The following is a 21,240-nucleotide window of genomic DNA, read 5'->3' as shown; positions in this document are numbered from 1 at the left end:
TGCAAGTAGGGGAACGCAAAGTGCGGTCATAGCCTAAAGCACCCATGGGACTAGTAATATCAATTAATGTAGAAAAAAAAAAAAAGCTTTTACAAATATGAAAACATTTAAAAGAAAATCTAAAAGTTCAAATCAAACCTTTCTTGCCCCATTGAAAATAAAACCATAAAAATCCCTACATATTTGGTATCGTGTTTTGAAATGCCCGATCTATCAAAATATAAAATCAATTAATCAGATTGGTAAAGGGCGTAGCAAGAAAAAAAATCAAAAGTCCAGAATTTTATTTGGTCACCACAACATTGCATTAAAATGCAATAAGAGGTGATCAAAACATTGTATCTACCCAAAAGTGGTATAATTAAAAACGCCAGCTCAAGACGCAACAAAATAATCCATCACTGAGCCCCAGATCCTGAAAAATGAGAATGATGCATGCAGGTTCCGGAAAATGGCGACAAAAGTGCAATTCTTTTTTTTGACAAACGTCCACATTTTTTTTTACTACTTAGATAAAAGTAAATTTATACATGTTTGGTATCTACAAATGTGTACTGATCTGGGGAATCGTAATGCCAGGTTAGATTTACCATACACTGAACATGGCAAATAAAATAAAAATAAAATAAAAAAAAATTGTACAATCGCACCTTTTTTGCAATTTCACCTCACTAATTTTATTCCTGTTTTCCATGACCATATGGGCCAGAATGAATGGTGTCATTCAAAAGTACAACTTGTCCCACAAAAAACAAGTCCTCATAGGGCTATAATGTATAATGACAGAAAAAGTTATGGCTCTTGGAAGAAGGGAAGGAAAAAAAAAAGGAAAATCGCTGAGTGGTGAAAGGGTTAAAAATCTCCAGCAGATTCTTAGTTGAATCGAGATTAAAAAAAAAAGAGTCTGTTTTTGGGGGCATCTTTTCTGCTGTTGTTTTCCAAAGGAAAACTATAACCTTGCCCCAGCTCCCCCCTGCAAACTCAAAAATAACAAAGTGCTCAGGAAATGGAAAAAAAAACAAAAACAAAAAACCCACCAACGTTTTCTGAGGCATGTTCCTTTTGCAAAACCTGGAGGATTCAACTGCTGAAAAATGACGTTGTGTATCCATTCCTTTAGAATTGTTTCACACATCCGACATTCATGGTTCAAGCATTGACTGTTATTTGCGGACAGCTACATTTGTCATGACCTACCCTCGTAGGCACATGAGGATGTTGTGTTTAGGTCAGGAGACCAGTGACCAGTCTGGACATCATAGTCAATACTCAGTGTGAATGTAGAACATGTTCACCTGGCTTTAGTTATAGAAAAACAGTGGAAATCTGTACAGTAGGATACACTGGTCATGAAGCTTTCTCTACGTTACAGGTGAAAGACATCCCCTGTTGCCCAATGCAGCATTTTTAGACTGACTCCAGGACAACATGGAAATACAGTCAAACCTTGGTTTACGAGAACAATTCGTTCTGGGAGTGTGCTTGCAAACCAAGTTACGGTACTCGTCTAGCAAAGCAAAATTTCCCATAGGAAATAATGCAAGCTCAGACAATTCGTTCCACAACTTCTTCAATGTCCCATCCTGGTCCCCTATTGTGCCATTCCACACATGCACAAACTCACATAAACACGCCCAAACACACATACACATTGCTCACCTTACCTTACGTTCCATCGCCGGCCTCCTGGTACTTGTAGTTCGCCGATACAGGATGTGTATTGGATAACCATCGCGACAAGGGAGGACCTTCCACTGCCAGAGCGCTGACGTCAAAGGCAGGAGACTCTTTCCTCTGATTGATCAGCGCGCTGCCTTTGAGAAGCGGCTGACAATGGAAGTTCCTCCATCGTCGCAATGGTTACCCGATACACATCCTGTACCGGCAAACTACAAGAACCAGGAGGCCGGTGATGGAATGGAAGGTAAGGTGAGCATAATGTATGTTTGTGCGTGTGTGTGTGTTTGTGCGGACTGCAAGAGCGGGTCAGAGCGCAGTGAAAATACGGAGCCGGAAGTGTGTGCGGTTACTATTTGCTCGTTCAGCAAAGCTTGCTCGTAAACTGAGTTACAAATTTACAGCAAGCTTTGCTCGTATAATGAAATACTCGCAAACCACTGTATATATAAACATTTTGCGGAGTATGGCTGTGCGTGAAATGTTTGTTTGGGTATATGTTAGCAGATCAGCCATAACATTAACGCCTTAAGGACAAAACCAATTTTGACCTTAACCCCTTTCACCCCTGGGCGATTTTCCGTTTTTTGTTTTGTTTTTTTTCGCTCCCCTTCTTCTGTGAGCCGTAACCTTTTTTATTTTTCTGTCAATCTTGCCATATAAGGGTTTTTTTTTTTTTTTTTTTTTTTGCGGGATGAGTTCTACTTTTAAATGAAACCATGAGTTTTACCATATAGTGTACTGGAAAACGGCAAAAAATTCCAAGTGCAAAAAAGTGCGATTGCATGATTGTTTTTTGGATAGTTTATTCACAGTGTTCGCTATATGGTAACCCTTATGTGTTGGTGTGATGCCTTAGGTCGGTATGAGTTCGTAGATACCAAACATGTATAGGTTTAGTTTTATCTAAGGGGCTAAAAAAAATTCTGAAGTTTGTTAAAAAAAAAAAAGCGCACTTTTTGTGCCATATTCCTGGATCTGTAGCGTTCTCATTTTTCTGGATCTATGGCTCAATGATGGCTGATTTTTTTTGCGTCTTGAAGTGACGTTTTTAACGGTACCGTTTTTGCGCAAAAGTGCAGTTTTGATCGCCTGTTATAGCATTTGAAGCAACATTCGCAGCAACCAAAAAACGTAATTTTGACTTTTGGAATTTTTTTGCGGCTACGCCATTTACCGATCAGATTAATTGATTTTATATTTTGATAGCTTGGGCACTTCTGAACTCGGCGATACCAAATGTGTATATATTTTTTTTAACCCTTTAATTTTCAATGGGGTGAAAGGGGGGTGATTTGAACCTTTTTTTTACGTTTTTTTTTTTTCTTTATTTTGCTAGTCCCCCTAGGGGGCTATACGCATTAACAATGCGATCTCTCTGTCCTATCTGCTCATCACAGCTACACAGCTGTAAACAGCAGATATGATCACTTCCTTTTCAATTAAATTAATGGGGTTGATTTGAACTTTTAGGGTGTTTTTTTTTACATTTTTTTTTTTTTTTTTTTTAATTTTTCTAGTACTCCTAGGGGACTATAATGATCAGCAGTCTGATCGTGCTTGCATTGTTCCAGATCACAGCTAAGATCTGCAGAAAAGGAGCTCTCCTATTGCAAACTGCAGTCTGCCGGGTGTAAGAGGAACTGACTCATGATAGCTACAAGAGTCATCACATGACCTGTGCTACCATGGCAACCATCTGATCCATGTGATCACATCACATGACTTCCGATGGAGCCGGGTAAGTGAATGCTTACCGTGGCGCGCTATTACATTGCGCTGTGACATTTTCACAGCGAGCTGTAAGGGGTTAACAGGCAGGCGTGGGTAGCGAATCCACTCGTGCTTGATAGCTGCACATGCCAGCTGTTCAAATCAGCTGACATGTTCAGCGATCGCTGCCGGCGGTAGCAGGCCGGCATTAACCTGACACGATCCATGACGTACCCAGTACATCATGTGTCGTGAAGAGGTTAAATCTGACCACTGTCAATTTATAACTTAAAGGGAACCTGTCATCAGAAATTTAGCTATAAAGCTAAAAGTTCCCCCCTCTGCAGCTCCTGGGCTGCATTCTAGGAAGCTTCCTATAGTTTTTGTGGCACCTTTTATACCAAAATAAACACTTTGTAAACTTGTACCTTTTCTTATGCAAATTTCTTAAATCATCCATGGGGGCGGGCTGCCTGGGGTCCGTTGCTGTTCCTCCTGCAGATTTACGCCGCCCCCGAACGCTGAATTTCAAAGATCAGGACGCTCAGCAGCAGGAAATGGATGGGAAGGAGGTGACGTCCGGTCATCAGGCCAGCGAGCGCTTGCGCATAACGCTGGAGTAATAGGGGAAAGTGCGGTCACGAGGTTATGGGCGGCACTTACTGATGACACTCACAGCGCCGCCCATAACCTCGTGCCCGCGCAAAGAGTCACCAGCGGTCACACGTGCACACAGTGCACGGCACCGCTACAGTGGAACAGCGCATGCGCGGGACCACGGGCACCCAGGGGCGGCGCCCTGAGCTTTGAAATTCAGCGTTCGGGGGCGGCGTAAATCTGCAGGAGGAACAGCAACGGACCCAAGGCAGCCCGCCCCCATGGAAGATTTACGAAATTTGCATAAGAAAAGGTACAAGTTTACAAAGTGTTTATTTTGGTATAAAAGGTGCCACAAAAACTATAGGAAGCTTCCTAGAATGCAGCCCAGGAGCTGCAGAGGGGGGAACTTTTAGCTTTATAGCTAAATTTCTGATGACAGGTTCCCTTTAATAACTCTGGAATGCTTCAACGGATCCTGGTGATTCTGAGATAGGTTTTTTTTCGTGACGTATTGCACTTCATGATAGCGAAAAATTTAGGACAATATTTTTTGCTTTTGTTTGTGAAAAATAGGAAACTTGACGAAAATGTAGCAATTTTCAAACTTATAATTTGTATGACCTTAAACGAGAGAGTTATGTCACACAATAGTTGATAAATAAAATTTCCCACATGTCTACTTTACATCAGCGCAATTTTTGAAACAAAATTATTTGGGATTAGGAAGTTGGAAGGGTTTAACGTTCATCAGCAATTTCTCATTTATTTTTTTTTCAACAAAATGTACAAAACCATTTTGTTAGCGACCATATCACAAATCAAATCATTCAGGGCTATAGTGAGCATTTTGAAACCACAGGTACTTCACAGAATTTGAATACATTAGGTCATCATATTGAAAATTTTAAGTGTTTTTTCATAAATGTTTTCGCATCAAATTTCGCACTTTTACAAGAGGTAACGCCAAAAATGGATTCCATGGTTTGTTAACCAAATTCTTATGAGCGCAGGGATACCCCACTCGTGGTCAAAAAGTTCTGTTTGGACAAACGGGGGTCTTGGAGTGAAAGGAGCAATATTTGAATTTCGGAAAAGCTGAAATAAATTGCTGGCCCCATATCGCAAACTCCCTTGTGTGACCCAATTCTGGAATCTAGACCTCTCAAAGATTTTATTCAGGCGTATAGTGCGCATTTTGAATCCACAGGTACTTCACAAAAATGTGGCTGTTGCACTTTTAGGGCCCACGATCCAGTGATACTGTGACCATCAGATACCTGACATAACCCAGTCAGTAATAAAAAAACAAAACAAAACAAAACATCCCCCATGTCCTGGAAGTGTAGCCACTTCATGTGAGTGCCTGCTGTGATCTCATTGAGATTACTTGCCGGAACCGACGTCACTGCAGTCTCACTGTTCACTGAGAGCCGGCTCTCTGCGCATGCACCCTCCATTTTTTTTTTTTTTTTTTCATAAAATGAGAATGAGGGGGTCGCGGGGGACTCTTGTCTCTATGGAGGTACTGGGAGGGTGGGGGGAGACCTGATGAGGACTTTTTCCTCTCCCCTCTGACATATTAGAGGAGGAGGATGATTGTGGCGGGTGCACAATTCATGTGCCCAACATTGTAGCAGATCAGGAGGAGAATGGGGACCAGGAGGGACTTTCCAAACTGGGGGACTGGGGGTGGACATTTCTCTCCTATCTGACATGTTTGATCATGTCAGATGGGAGAAAAAAAAATATTATTTTTACCGTCGCTGCCTTCACTTTTACATGATCGTTGATATACAGTGTAGAAAGGAAATCACGTGATCGGGGACCGGAAAAACCAACCCGTGTCGTGATTCTTCAGGGTCTGTTACCCCCAGAAGCTTAAGCCCCGAAGATTTTCCGATGCTAGGAGGCGCTATACCCTTTTTCCTGAGCGCCATTAAAAAGTGGCGCTGAGAAATAAGGCGCCTTAGCTGCCAATGTTAAAAGGCTTATCAACGGTTGTTATGGTGTTAAAGGGATTTTTTTGGTCAAGCAATATTGATGACCTATCCTTATAAGTCATCAATTTCAGATTGATGAGGGTCCACATATATCCTGACAGGTAGCCAGGTGTATGCATTGAACAGAGCAGCAGAGCTCAACTCAGTTTAATGAGTAGCGACTTCTACTGGGTGTTTCAGATCAGCGTCTAGCAGATGTGTGGAGTCTGAAAGAGAATCTCACCATAGAGTTTGATTCCTAATCTGAGAGCAACATAATATAGAGACAGAGAGTCTGATTCCAGTGATGTGCCACTTCTTGGACTGCTTTCTGTAGTTTGGATAAAATCACCATTCTATCAGCAGATTATCAATAGAGGACTAGAAAACTTGCTGCCATGTGGTCCTTCAAATTCATGAGATCTGTATAACCCATCCCCCACCACTGATTGGCAGTTTTTTACCAATGCACTGTGTACACAGAAAGCTGCCAACCAATGGTGTGGGCGGGATTATAGCCTGAGCTCCGAGATGCTGACTGAGGTATATGTGATACAGCTTGTCAGTTGACACACTGGCTGAAAGTGCTGGCACCCTTGAAATTGTTCCAGAAGATGAAGTATTTATTTCAGAAAATTATTGCAATTACATGTTTTGTTATACACGTTTTCCTTTTCTGTGTATTGGAACAACACAAAAACTAGCGGGGGGGGGGAGGCAAATTGGATTTAAGTTCACACATTTCCAAAAATGGTCCGGATGAAATTGTTTGCACCCTCAACTTAATATTTAGTTGCACACACTTTGGAATAAAAAACTGCAATCAATCGTTTCCTATACAAGCTTCTTCGACCTCTCAACTGGAATATTGGACCACTCTTCTTTTGCAAACTGCTCCAGATCTCTCATCTTTAAAGGGTGGCTTTTCCCAACAGCAATGTTAGGCTCTCTCCACAGGTGTTCAATGGGATTTAGAGCTGGACTCATTGCTGACCACTTGAAAACCTTCCAGCAATTTGTTTCCATACATTCCGGGGTACTTCTTGAAATATTTATGGGGTCATTGTCCTGCTATAAGATTGATGATCTATGACGCAAACCCAGTTTTCTTACACTGGGCTCTACATTGCGACCCAAAATCCTTTGGTATGCCCTAGATTTCTTGATGCCTTGCACACAGTCAAGACACACAGTGCCAGATGCAGCAAAACAACCCAAAAAACATCTTTGAATCTCCACCATATTTAACTGTTTCTTTTCTTTGTAGGCCTCATTCCTCATTCTGTTTTCAGTAAACAATAGAATGATGTGCTTTGCCAAAAATCTCTATCTTGGTCTCATTTGTCCACATGTTGTTTTTCCAGAAGATTTTGGTTTACTCACGTACATTTTGGCAATCTACAGTCTAGCTTTTTTAGGTCTCTGTGTCAGCAGTGGGATCCTCCAGGGTCTCCTGTCATAGCGTTTCATTTCATTCAAATGTCAATGCATAGTTCACACTGACACTGATGCACCTTGAGCCTGCAGGACAGCTTGATCTAATGCCTCTGTCTCGGGACTCAGGATTTCCTTCCATACTGAGCCACAGCCTGGTCACTTTCTGTCCAAATGCTGATGGTTCTTTTATCTTTGCTTTCTCCCCTTGCTTTCTGCTAGTCAGGTGTTCTCACTTGCCTTTTTGTTTCTGTCCTATCACATTCCAGTTCGGGATATTTCTATATTTTTATGTGCATTTTTGCCAAGCCGTTCCAGCCTAGTAGCTATGGGATTTTGCTTGCTAGGCAGAGACCAGTGTTGTTGTTGCTCTGTGTTTCTCTCATTTGTTTTCCTCTAGACCTTTCTTCTTTTTTCTGTTACGTTGGTAGGAGGTTACCCTTGCTTGCATTTATTAGTCTTTTTTTTTTCCCCTTGTGTACCTGCTTTACGTTTGCTCACCTTGGGTTTTTGTCTACCCCTGCACACTTTTTGCTTTTGTGTGATATTATGTCCAATTTCCTTTTTTTTGTTTTATTTTTTTATGTTCCAATACCCAAAAAGGAAATACATGTGTAATTGCAATAATTTTCTGGGAGAAATACTTCATTTTCTGGAACAATTTCAAGGGTGCCAACGTGACTGTATATCTTCTGTCTGCAGCCCGTAACGACACTTGACTAGCCGGGCTGCACTTTGAATTATATCAGGGATGCCATTTTATCTCATTCTCAGAGATCCCCTTTAAGTTTCTTCTCCCAGTATCTCTGTTACTTGCATTTGGTTCGTGTTTTATTTTTAAGGCTATGTTCCCACATAGAGCTTCTGGTGAATTTTTGCTATTGCAGCTTTTCTGCACCTATTAAGTACGGTAAATTAGGTTATTGGCATTTTTATTCATTGCATTTATTTATAAATGTTTTAATACATACTTTGCTTTTGATATGTCCTGAAATTTGCCTTTGACAAAACTTCATGTGCATATTACATGCATTACTGCTGCGGAAACTCACTATAACCAAGTTATGCATTTTTTTTACCTGTGTTTTTTCCACATCTAGAGCAAGTCCATGGGGAAAATCCACACATAAAATTAAGTGTACCCACAAGAGAAAGTAATATGTTGTAGTTTTGAAACACGTGGCGCAGGTCAGTTTACACTGAGTAAAAAAGAAGCGCAGTGGGTATGAGATTTCTATAAATCCATCCGCTTTGTTGGAACTGTGAGATACTGCTTTTTTAACGCAGCAAAAATGCATAGCATCAAACTCCTCACAGGCACAGAAACTAAGGATATCATCCATGTCATTTACTCTGCATAACTTGCATACAAAAATGACTGGTGATCGGCTATTTTGAGGCCTTTTAACCCTTTTGCGACATCCACCTTGCATGTATGGCGCAAGTCGGAAGCGGGTGTTTTGAGCGGGCTCATGGGGTGAGCCCGCCCCATACTCGACAATTAATATCTGTGTATTACAGCCAGGACCTGCCGCTAACAATTAAGGGGGGAGCGGAGCGCCCCCCCGCTATTGTTAAACTCTTACAGTGGGATTTGACATGCAGCAGCATAGGGTTCACAATTTTAAGTGTCCATCGGCGCACCCGTGACGTGATCGCAGGTCACTAATGGGTTGCTATGGCAGCATGGGGTCTGCTGAACACCTCCGTGCTTGTCATAGCTGCACTTCTTTGAAACCTGCCTTTGGCAGAGCTTTAAAGGAGACAGTGATTTTTCTATTAAATACAGGAATACTGTGGCATTGCTGTGTATATAGCACAAGTGATCAGATGATTGCAGGTTATGGTCCCCTTAGAGGACTATTAAAAACAGTGAAAATTTTAAAAAAAAAAATTAAAATTGCAAAGACCCACCTTTTTGCCCCATTAAAAATATACTCATACATGTTATCGCCGGGCTCAGAGAAGTCCGATCTATCAAAATATAAAAATAATTAACACAATCAGTAAACGCTGTAAAATTAAAAAACGCCAAAGTTAAGCTGTGGTTGTTTTTTTTTTTTGTTTTGTTTTTTTTTTGACTTAGCAATATCAGAAAAAATGCTGAAGCAAGCGATCAAAACATTATATCCGTCCCAAAATGGTGTCAATAAATTTATCTCACCCTGCAAAAAATACTATCCGTCACATGGCTACATCGACTGAAAAATGAAAATGCTATGGATCTTACCAAATGGCGACACAACCTGCCCCCCCCTAAATGTTTTTTTTTTTTTGCAAATTTCCGATTTGTTTTTCAACACTAAAGCAATATACAAAACTAGGCATGTTTGGCATTGCCGTAATCATACTGATCAGGAGTATCATATTGCGTGGTTATTTTTACCACAAACTGTACACCATAAAAACAATTCTCAAAAAACATGTCAGAATTCTGGGGGGGGGTGGGGTGGGGTGGTTTCACAATTTCTCCACATTTCAATTTTTTTTCCCGTTTTAAAGTACGCTTTGGTGTCATTCAAAAGTACATCTTGTCTTGCAAAAAACAAGCCTTCATATGGCTATGTGGAAAGAAAAAATAAAAAGGTTGACTCTGGGAAGAAGGGGAGGAAAAAACAAAAGTACAAAAACAAAAATTGGCAACATCGCAAAGGGGTTAATAGCATGTCTGCATAGGCTGACCGCAACTCCTGCGTGCCTAGATTAATTGGTCAATCCTTCAAGACCTAGGGCTTGTATACAAGTCCTAGGTCACTTTCCCCACCCCCTGGTTACTGTGCAATCCTGTAGTCAATCCCGCACATGTCTGCTGATCTGATAAGCAGACATGTGTGGCTAACAGGTGTTAACCCATTAGATCGCGCTATCAAAATCTGACAGCACGATCTAATGTGCTCCGTTGGAGATCGCGCTGTTTTCCGCTGCCATTAGCATGGCAGCACTGGGTCAGCTGATGACCCCTGTTGCTGCTGTGACGTGTTTCCTGTGAATGCTGGCAGAGCGCTGGCACTCATATCAGTAACACAGCATTTTTCCTGATCATTTTTTTTTTTTTTTCATTTTTCCTGAAGCATCTCTGTGATCAGGAGAAACAATCAGACTGCAGTCATTAAAGTCCCCCAGGGGACTAGTAAAATCTGTATAAAAAGTAAAAAACAAGAGTAGTAAAAAAATCTAAAGTTCAAATCCTAAAACAATAAAAAAAACCCCAAAACACATATTTGGTATTGCCGCATTCGGAAATGCCCGATTTTATCAAAACACAAAATCAACTAATCTGATCAGTAAACTGCATAGCAAGAAAAAATCCAAATGCAAAAAATTAGGGGGGTGGGGTTGCCGCAGCATTGCATTAAAATGCAATAACAGGTGATCAAAACATTGCATCTACCTAAAAATGCCAGCTCAATACGCAAAAAATAACCAGTCAGTTAGCCCCTGATCCCGAAAAATAAGAGCATTATAGGTCTTGAAAAATGGAGACATAAAAGCGCAATTTTTTTTTTTTTCTTTATCGTTTCTTTGGGAGACCCAGACCTTGGGTGTTTAGCTTCTGCCTCCGGAGGACACACAAAGTACTACACTAAAAAGTGTAGCTCCTCTCTCTGAGCTTATACACCCCCTGGTGAGCCAGTCCCAGCCAGTTTATCGCTTTGTGTTCAGGAGGCATACATCCACACATGCATTGTCATGATTTTTTGCTTTTTGGAAAGAGATTGAAGAAGTGCGGGTCCACGTCTGGACCCCCGGCATGTCCCTTCTCACCCCACTGTGTCGGTGGTGTTGTAAGGTTGATTTCCAAGGCTGGAGCCTTACATGCCGTGCTCCTTCACCATCCCTCCTGGGCTCTGGCTTGAAGTGGGAGCCAGCGCGGGCTCCATGCCTGGCAGGAGCCCGGTCTCCGTCCACAGCCCTTTAGGACTCTGCTGGACCGGAGCACTCATCCCCAGGGACCTGGCCCTGCGTCTCAGCAGCTAAGTACCTGAGACGTTCATATGTTGGGGGCCTATGTCCTTTATTGTATGGGGAGAGTGTGTTTGCTGTATTTATTTTGGCATTTCTGGCGGGTTCTATGGCTTTCGCCCGAGAACCGCGCCGATGGTGCCTGCGCGTCTGCCTCGCTGTTCAAATTTAGGCCCCGGCTTCGCCGGAGGCCTAGTTTCTGTTACCGGCCCTCGCATGTCACTCATGCAGAGGGACAGGCACGGCTCCTCCCGGCGGCCGTCCTGCACAGGGGAGGGACACTCCCCACTGCTTGTGCGTGACTCCTCCCCTGCAGGTCTCAATGGCCCTCCAGATCCCGCTTTCCTACAGGGACGCCCCCGTCCCGCCCCCTCTCTTCGCTCCGGCGGCCATTTTCTTGGACAGGGTTCACTCTGCGCTGGGCCATCCTGCACTCTGCATCCCTGCTGAGGTGCTGTGCATTGGGGGTCCGGGCTTCGGGATCTGGAGGGCACACAACACCGCTTCCAGCGGTCTGGTAAGCCACAGCCGGTCTCTGGTTGTGGACCTCTGTATATACTCCCTGGGGTTCATTCTCTTTGTAGAAGCTGTCCCCACTCCAGCAGCATGTCTCACACGAGGAGCAAGGCTCCAAAGCTTTATACTGTATGCGCTGCATGTAAGCTCATGCTGCCTGAACCGAGCACCTATCCACATTGTGATGTCTGCTCTAACTTGGAGGTGCCACAGCCTGGAGCCTCACCCCCAGTGGTCTCTCAGGCTGCTTCTGCACCTGTGGCTGAACCCCCGGCCTGGGTAGAGTCCTTCTCTAGGTCTATCTCCCAGTCCTTTTGCTGAGTCCATGGGACTTCTGTCCAGGACTTTGATGAATATGCATCAGCCCCCTTCACAGGGTGCCTCTAATGCTCTTGCTAAGGGTCCTTTAGGATCCCTATCATCTGACCTCCGTCCACCGGAGCTCACAGAGGATTCATCATCAGGGCACAAACCCCGTCCTCCTAAGAGGAGCCGCAGGGTTTCCTCTCCCTCCTCATCCCGCGGCTCTGATTCAAGAGCTGACTCGCAAGATGAGGAGGATGCCTTTACAGGGGGCTCGGAGGCTAACTCCATGTGCCCCATTGATCTTTCCGAGGGTGACTCAGATCTTAGTGACTTGATTGCTTCCATTAATTCTGTACTGGATCTCAATCCGCCAGTATCAGAGGAGCAACCCTCTCTGGCAGAAAAGCACCAGTTTACCTCGCCTAAGAGAGTAAAGAGTGTGTTCTTTAACCACTCCAGTTTTCAGACCGCTGTGACCAAACCCAAGGCCTGTCCGGACAAACGCTTCCCAAAGCGTGGTTCTGATGACCGTTTTCCCTTTCCACCTGAGGTGGTCAAGGAGTGGGCTCACTCCCCAAAGGTAGACCCTCCGGTGTCTAGGCTCTCAGCCCGGACCGTTGTGTCGGTGGCTGATGGCACTTCCCTTAGGGATTCCACTGACCGTCAGATTGACCTTCTGGCCAAATCCGTGTATGAAGCGGCGGGGGCCGCGTTTTCCCCAACTTTTGCAGCAGTGTGGGCTCTCAAAGCCATCTCTGCTTCTCTAGAGGAGATGCATTCCCTCAGCAGGGAATCTATGCCCGAGATGGTTGCCTTAACTTCTCAAGCTTCAGCTTTTTCATCTTATGCCATGTCTGCCATGCTAGAGGCTTCTCACCGCACTGCGGTGGCTTCGGCTAATTCCCTCGTTATTCGCAGGATCTTGTGGCTTCGAGAGTGGAAGGCAGATGCTTCTTCAAAGAAGTACCTTGCTGGGCTCCCTTTTGCTGGTTCCCGGCTGTTCGGTGAACAGCTGGATGAAATTATTAAAGAAGCTACTGGCGGGAAGAGTACTTCCATGCCACAAACCAAGACCAGGAAACCTGCCCAGGGTAGGAATCAGTCGAGGTTTCGCTCCTTTCGTTCCTCCAACTGGTCGTCCTCTAAGCCCTCCGCCTCGTCCGCTAACTCAGCTAAGGGCCAGAAATCCAACTGGCGCCCAAAAGCGCGTCCACAGAAGACCGCAGGAGATCCTGCCACTAAGGCAGCCTCCTCGTGACTCTCTGCCCGCTCCAGCAACGTCCTTAGTCGGTGGCAGGCGCTCCCACTTTGGCGACGCTTGGTTTCAACAAGTCTCCGATCAGTGGGTGAGAGATATCATCTCTCATGGCTACAGGATAGAATTCTCTTCCAGCCCGCCAAACAGATTTTTTCTCTCAACTCCCCCCTGCTCCAAGGCCGCCGCCTTCTCACAGGCCGTGGCAGCCTTGCAGGCCAACGGAGTAATTGTACCAGTTCCCGCCCGGGAACGGTTCAGAGGTTTTTACTCAAACCTCTTCCTAGTTCCCAAAAAGGACGGTACCTTCCGGCCCATCCTGGATCTCAAGCTTCTCAACAAGCATGTTCGGGTGCGGCACTTTCGCATGGAGTCTCTGCGATCAGTCATTGCCTCAATGACCCAAGGGGATTTCCTGGCGTCCATCGACATCAGAGATGCCTATCTACATGTGCCAATTGCAGTTTCACACCAGCGTTGGCTACGCTTTGCAATAGAAGATCATTTCCAATTCGTGGCTCTTCCCTTCGGGTTAGCCACGGCCCCTCGGATATTCACCAAGGTCATGGCAGCAGTGATTGCGGTTCTGCACCTCCAGGGGTTGGCAGTGCTCCCTTACCTGGACGACCTTCTAGTCAAGGCTCCATCCAGCGCAGACTGTCAGCGGAGTGTCTCGCTCACTCTCGCCACTCTAGCCCAATTCGGGTGGCTTGTCAATCTTCCCAAATCCACTCTGACTCCGACCCAGAGTCTCACGTACCTAGGGATGCAGTTCGAGACTTTGCCGGCACTTGTGAAGTTGCCCTTAAACAAACAGCTGTCACTCCAGTTGGCGGTGTGCTCTCTCCTGAGGCCCCGCCGTTATACCCTCAGGCGTCTGATGCAGGTGCTGGGTCAAATGGTGGCGTCCATGGAGGCTGTTCCCTTTGCCCAGTTCCATCTGCGCCCCCTGCAGCTGGATATTCTCCACTGTTGGGACAAGCGGCTTTCCTCCTTACACAAGTTAGTGGCTCTGTCGCCACGGACCAGGAGCTCTCTTCAGTGGTGGCTTCGGCCCCTCTCCCTGTCCCAAGGGCGCTCCTTCCTGGCCCCGTCCTGGGTGATTCTCACCACGGATGCCAGTCTATCCGGCTGGGGAGCGGTATGTCTCCACCACAGAGCATAGGGCACTTGGACTCCGTCCGAGTCAGCCCTTTCAATCAATGTGCTGGAAACCAGAGCCGTGTTTCTGGCTCTCCTAGCATTTCACCACCTGCTGGCGGACAGGCACATTCGAGTCCAGTCAGACAACGCGACAGCGGTTGCCTACATCAATCATCAAGGCGGGACACGCAGCCGCCTGGCAATGATGGAAGTACAACGCATTCTTCAATGGGCGGAAGACTCCAAGTCCACCATATCCGCAGTCCACATCCCAGGCGTGGACAACTGGGAGGCAGATTATCTCAGCCGTCAAAGCGTGGACGGTGGCGAGTGGTCCCTGCACCCGGCAGTATTTCAGTTGATCTGCCGCAAATGGGGCACTCCGGACGTGGACTTAATGGCATCCCGTCACAACAACAAAGTTCCTGTTTACGTGGCTCGCTCCCACGATCCTCAGGCCTTCGCCGCGGACGCTCTGGTTCAGGACTGGTCCCAGTTTCGTCTGTCCTACGTGTTTCCCCCTCTAGCTCTCTTGCCCAGAGTCCTGCGCAAGATCAGAATGGAGGGCCGTCGAGTCATCCTCATTGCACCGGACTGGCCCAGGCGAGCTTGGTATCCGGACCTGCTCCAACTGTCCGTAGAGATGCCGTGGCATCTCCCGGACCGTCCAGATCTACTCTCGCAAGGTCCGTTTTTCCGCCCGAATTCTGTGGCCCTCAAATTGACGGCGTGGCTCTTGAGTCCTGGATTTTGACGGTTTCTGGTATCCCCCCTGAAGTCATCTCCACTATGACTCGGGCGCGCAAGTCTTCCTCCGCTAAGATCTATCACAGGACTTGGAAAATTTTCCTGTCCTGGTGTCGCTCTACCGGCCATCTTCTTTGGCCATTTTCCTTGCGGACTCTTCTGTATTTTCTACAGTCCGGTCTGCAGCTAGGACTGTCCCTCAACTCTCTCAAGGCACAAGTTTCTGTCAGTTCTGTTCCAGCGGCGTCTCACTCGGCTGGCTCAGGTCCGCACCTTCATGCAGGGCGCGTCTCACATCATTCCGCCTTACCGGCGGCCCTTGGACCCCTGGGACCTTAACTTGGTTCTCACGGTATTGCAGAAACTCCCCTTTGAGCCTCTTAGGGAGGTTTCTTTGTATCGTCTTTCACAGAAAGTGGCCTTTCTGGTTGCCATAACTTCTCTCAGGAGAGTCTCTGATTTGACTGCGCTCTCCTCGGAGTCACCTTTTATAGTCTTTCATCAAGACAAGGTGGTTCTCCGTCCGACTCCGGACTTTCTTCCTAAGGTGGTCTCTCCCTTCCACCTTAACCAGGACATTACCTTATCTTCCTTCTGTCCGGCCCCTGTTCATCGCTTTGAAAAAGCTCTACATACTCTAGATCTGGTGCGTGCTCTCCGGATCTATGTGTCTCGCACCGCTGCGCTTAGGCGGTGCACCTCTCTTTTTTGTGCTAACCACATGTCGGCGCAAGGGCCTCCCTGCTTCTAAGCCGACCTTAGCCCGTTGGATTAGGTCGACCATTTCGGACGCCTACCAGAGAACGCAGGCGCCTCCCCCGCCGGGGATCAAAGCACACTCGACCAGAGCTGTCGGTGCCTCTTGGGCTTTTAGGCACCAGGCTACGGCTCAACAAGTCTGTCAGGCTGCCACTTGGGCTAGCCTGCATACCTTCTCGAAGTACTACCAAGTGCATGCTCATGCTCATGCTTCGGCAGATGCGAGCTTGGGCAGACGCATCCTTCAGGCGGCTGTCGCCCATTTGTGAAGTTAGGTTCTGCCTACTTCTTAGTTTTTCTGTTTATTTCCCACCCAGGGACTGCTTTGGAACGTCCCAAGGTCTGGGTCTCCCAAAGGAACGATAAAGAAAAAGAGAGTTTTGTTTACTTACCGTAAATTCTTTTTCTTATAGTTCCGTATTGGGAGACCCAGCTCCCTCCCTGTTGCCTGTTGGCAATTTCCTTGTTCCGCGTGTTTTCACCGGCTGTTGTCGTGGACAGAGTCTCCGGTTGTTCCGGCTCTTGCTCTGTTCTACTTGTGGGCGGCTATTCTCCTTCAGCTTTTGCACTAAACTGGCTGGGACTGGCTCACCAGGGGGTGTATAAGCTCAGAGGGAGGAGCTACAGTTTTAGGTGTAGTACTTTGTGTGTCCTCCGGAGGCAGAAGCTAAACACCCAAGGTCTGGGTCTCCCAAGACTGAACTATAATAAGAAAAAGAATTTACGGTAAGTAAACAAAATTCTCTTTTTTTGTTTCCACCATTTAGATAAAAGTAAATCTATACATGTTTGGTATCTACAAACTCGTACTGACCTGAGGAATCATAATGCCAGGTCAGTTATACCATATAGTGAACATGATAAATAGAGGAAAAACCTCCAGAAATTGTGCAATTGAACTTTTATTTTGTCAATTTCACCACACTTGGAATTTTTCCCCATTTTACTGTACAATATGGAGCACAAAAGTATAACTGCTCCCGCAAAAATCAAGCCCTCATATGGCTATAATGACAGAAAAAAAAAGTTATGGCTCTTGGAAAAAGAAGAGGGGGAAAAAAAAACCTGACAATGGCCGGGGGTGAAGGAGTTAATACATAGTTAATTCTGTGCTCATTGGCGGTCATTGTTCTCTGCAGCACACATCTTCTTTTCCCAGTATAATGTTTTGCCGAGAACAATGATTTCTAGTTTCACCAGACTAACAAGCCTTGCTCCTCCATTGGGTGATGGACAATGTGTTTACAATGCCTGACAATCATGCAGTGTGACTGTATCTTAAATCTTCATATTGCACTAAGCCATTTTCTCTCATGTTTTCTCTTAGATAATATCTTAGTTCAGACATGAAGGTTTATAAAGAAGTCATCAGATATGAATCTGCTCCATTGTCGGGTAAGGAGCAGCATCACTGCTGTATCACCTATATAATCATTGTCATTAGACACGCCGTTCTTACATATTCCTGGGATATTTTAGCTCGACATCATGAAAAAGGGACGACTGAACCTGTCAGCTTTTTTTTCACGAATATGGAAGAACTGCATTCATGGAACCCAACCAGCCAAGACATGTTTAATATTGCTGTGACACCTCTGGCTAAACGATATCCACCTATTGCCAGCCAAAGAGCGAAGACTCTGGTCTGCCATGACATGATGGGAGGGTATCTGGAGGACAGGTACGACAGAGGAGGTTTGTCATTTCTTCGTCACTTAAAACACTTTGGCAAGTTTACATAAAAATCTCGGTCTGTCTTGCAGGTTTATCCAGGGCACTGACTCTAAGGACCCCTATGTATTCTACCATTGGCAGTACATTGATATCTTTGTGTACTTCAGTCATCAGATGTTCACCCTTCCTCCTGTGTGCTGGACAAATGCTGCTCACAAGCATGGTGTTTCTGTCTTGGGTAAGGCTTATTGACATTCAATTACATTCCCATATTGGCTCCTTACGTGCAGGAAAACAAGATATTATAGTGACATCTGCATTATGCTTCTTTGGTAGTGAGCTACAGTATATTATTCAATTTTTGAGCGAAATGGCAGAAATATCTAGTGTTGTTTGTCTGATACCGCCATACAAAGAATACAGCAGCCTCCAAAGGGCTGACAATGTATTCATGATGAGAACAGTGACCTCTGCCACTTAATAACGCTCTTTTCAAATTGTTTCTTGCTGTAAAAAAAAAAAGAAAAGAAACACACCAAGCATGCTTTGTTTTTCATTTTGGCAGACCTAATAGGAAAGTGTGGGAACAAAGCATATGCTTTACGATTGTGTTAAAAATAAATATATAAAGAAATATATGGATTTCAGTATGGGTGAAAACGTTTTGTGGTGTGTGTGTGTGTATGTGTTTGTTTGTTTTTTATTCAATTGTAAGGCCCGGCCTTTTGGAAATGTTACTAAAACATTTTAACAGACCTTCAGATTTTTTTTATTTATTTTTTTTTTTTTTTGGCTTTTTATCTGGATACATTGAAAAAGTAAAAAATATATTAGGATAAGTTGTTTTAGTAGTGGTAACCATTTAACGTTCCGTATTTTTCGGACTATAAGGCACACATAAAAGCCTATGATTTTCTCAGAAATCGAAAGTGCGCCTTATAGTCCGGTGCACCTTGTATGTGAATACGAGCGAGTATTATGCCTCCTGTTAAGACTGAGACATGCTTACTCACCTAAACCGGTCACTCCGGTGCTGGTTGATTAGATGGGCCGCGCTGTTCTCTGGGACCGGCGCCTCCTCTTTCGGCCATCTTGCTACTCTGTCTTCTGAAGCCTGTGTGCATGACGCGTCCACGTCATACACACTCGCCGGCACGGAGGTCTTGCGCAGGTGCACTACAATACCGTACTTTGATCTGCCTTGAGCACGGCAGATCAAAGTGCGCCTGCGCAGCACCTCAGTGCCGCCGAGTGTGTATGACGTGGACGCGTCATGCACACAGGCTTCAGAAGGCAGAGGAGGAGCAAGATGGCCGAAAGAGTAGGCGCCAGTTCCGGAGAACAGCGCCGCCGATCTGGCCAACCAGCACCAGAGCGACCAGTTTAGGTGTGAGTAAAGTGTTTTTCATGTTCCACAGTGTGGCCTGCGCTCTTATATACAGCCTGTTAGAATGCTGTACATAAGAGCAGCGTCGGACTGGCTACCGGAGGAAACTCCAGTAATGCCAGGCCTGCATTCAGGTACCTGCAGTGCACTCCGGAGCTCTCACCTGAGCTCCAGAGTGCAGCCTAGACTGTACCCAGAGCGCCAAGTGATTGAATCCCCGGCGATTGCGGTTCAGTTCATGACAGCTGCAGATTTCCCGGGCTGATCTCCGGTGCTCTCACCTGAACTCCGGATTGCACCCCGGCCTTTTCGCAGCTGTCATGAACTAAATGCACTGCGGCTTATAATCCGATGCGCCTTATATATGAACCTAGGCACCTTAGCAGGCTCTCATTGCTAATGCGCCTTATAATCCGGTGCGCCTTATAGTCCGAAAAATATGGCACATAAATAGATGTTTCTGGTGGTCTATTGCTGAGCTATAGTGTTGAGCCACCATTGTAATAAGTGATTGTATGCTGAGCATTCATCCAGGAGGAGCACTGCGACAGGAGTGAGGACGGTCTGCTGTTTTCACCAAGTCAGTATCTGTGGAAATGTTTGGGTTCACTTTCTTGAATTAAGCTGCATCAGAAGTGTACATGTCACTTCAGCTTATGTTTCAGAATAAACCGTTCTGTGTGTGTACATGAGGAATAACACTTTTTTCTGGTCATTACATGACATGTATCCTGCCTTTTCCACATGTTTTTCCCTGTGCAGGCTTTATCTCCAATTTTCGGTTTTCTATGACATTGTTGATGGAGAGTAGCTTATTTGATGTCTTCCACACAGTGCGCATAAACATGAGAGATTCTGTCTCTTGTTTACAGCTGGTCGAACTTGCAAATAACTGGGACCAGCGTGTCCCTGCTAAATTTAAAAAAAAAAAAAAAAAATCCGGATCTGCTCTGGAATCCGGTACCTATATAAGTCTATGGGGACCAGAATCCGGAGATTAAAAACGTTGGTGGAAGGGATAGGGTCGTAAGAGTGCGCGCGGTGTACTCTTCAAGGCTGTGTCATTGCGGCACACTTCTTCCGAGAGAGGCTTTCCCTTCCGGAACCAACAATTTAATATTTACTGCTTTGACCGTCCACAGGCGTGTGTAATTGGTTACAGTTAGAGGCGCCCTGAGTGTCAGTGTGACGCCCTGGGCAAGCCAGGGGTCACAGGTCATAACACCACCACACCCTACACCCCAGTTAGGAACACCAAGGCTAACCTAAAATCCTTGTTGCCTTCCTCCAGGGGCTGATGTCCACACCAGGGGGTGGGCCAGGCGGTTGGCTCCGCCCACCGAGGAGTTCAGAGCCCTGGAGGCGGGAGAACCAGGCAGATAAGAAAAGTTAGTGGAAGTAGAAGGAAGGGAAGTAGTAGAGGAGCTTGAGAGAAGGAGTAAAAAGTGACAGTTTGTAAAGCCTGAAGCTGGTCCAGGTGTGTGCCCCGGACTGAGACAGCAAGGTCAGCAGACGTCGGTGACTATCCGCAGGAGCGGCTGACCGGAGGTTGCCGAAAGGACTGCGGACAGGTGGTGGCCCGGCGGTACCGGAGCGGTATACAAAGTGAAGCCAGCACCAGTGGCAGGGGCCTTTCGGATCCCGGCAAGGCTAGGAGTCGCCGTGAATTTGCTAAATCCGTTAGTGAAGGGGACCTCTGGGTCTCCCAACAACCAAGTCCCGACTGAAGGCAACAGTCCAACCGTTTGGAAAGAGACACCGCCACCGCCAGGGCACCAGTTTCTCAGGGCCAGCGCCTGCGGGCAAAGTAGGGCTCCTCCGGCCCATATCCAAGCCGGGGAGCGGGTTACCGGTGGGAACCCATCGTTACCATCATCATCTCAGGTGCAGGAAAAGGGACCGTTACCGTCAACTACTGGGGAACAGCAAGTGCAGCCGTCCGTGGGAACCGTCTTTCCAGCTGTGTGTTTTACCGAGAACTGTGTCCCTGTCTCAGGCTGAGTGAGTACCATAGTGCCGCAAGGCACAGCGCTGCCCCCGCGTCCCTGCACCTCACCAAGCCCTGCACCGGCCCCGCCATCCCTCAT

The 21,240-nt window shown here is 46.0% G+C and overlaps 1 protein-coding gene across 2 annotated transcripts in view; it reads left to right on the top strand.

The window, feature by feature from the left end:
* Nucleotides 1–21,240, top strand: part of ENGASE (endo-beta-N-acetylglucosaminidase) — a 127,958-nt gene that overhangs the window by 3,462 nt on the left and 103,256 nt on the right. For both annotated transcript variants that reach the window (XM_075349677.1, XM_075349678.1), the window contains exons 3-5: nucleotides 17,420–17,487; nucleotides 17,572–17,773; nucleotides 17,856–18,004. In XM_075349677.1, the coding sequence (XP_075205792.1) occupies nucleotides 17,439–17,487; nucleotides 17,572–17,773; nucleotides 17,856–18,004 (400 nt within the window). In that variant the 5' untranslated portion in view covers nucleotides 17,420–17,438. The remainder of the gene's footprint in view (nucleotides 1–17,419; nucleotides 17,488–17,571; nucleotides 17,774–17,855; nucleotides 18,005–21,240) is intronic.

The sequence above is a fragment of the Anomaloglossus baeobatrachus genome, chromosome 5 (assembly GCF_048569485.1).
Source record: "Anomaloglossus baeobatrachus isolate aAnoBae1 chromosome 5, aAnoBae1.hap1, whole genome shotgun sequence".
Taxonomy (NCBI): domain Eukaryota; kingdom Metazoa; phylum Chordata; class Amphibia; order Anura; family Aromobatidae; genus Anomaloglossus; species Anomaloglossus baeobatrachus.
Note: the sequence above shows the minus strand (reverse complement) of the source record. Positions and strands in the feature narration are given on the sequence as shown.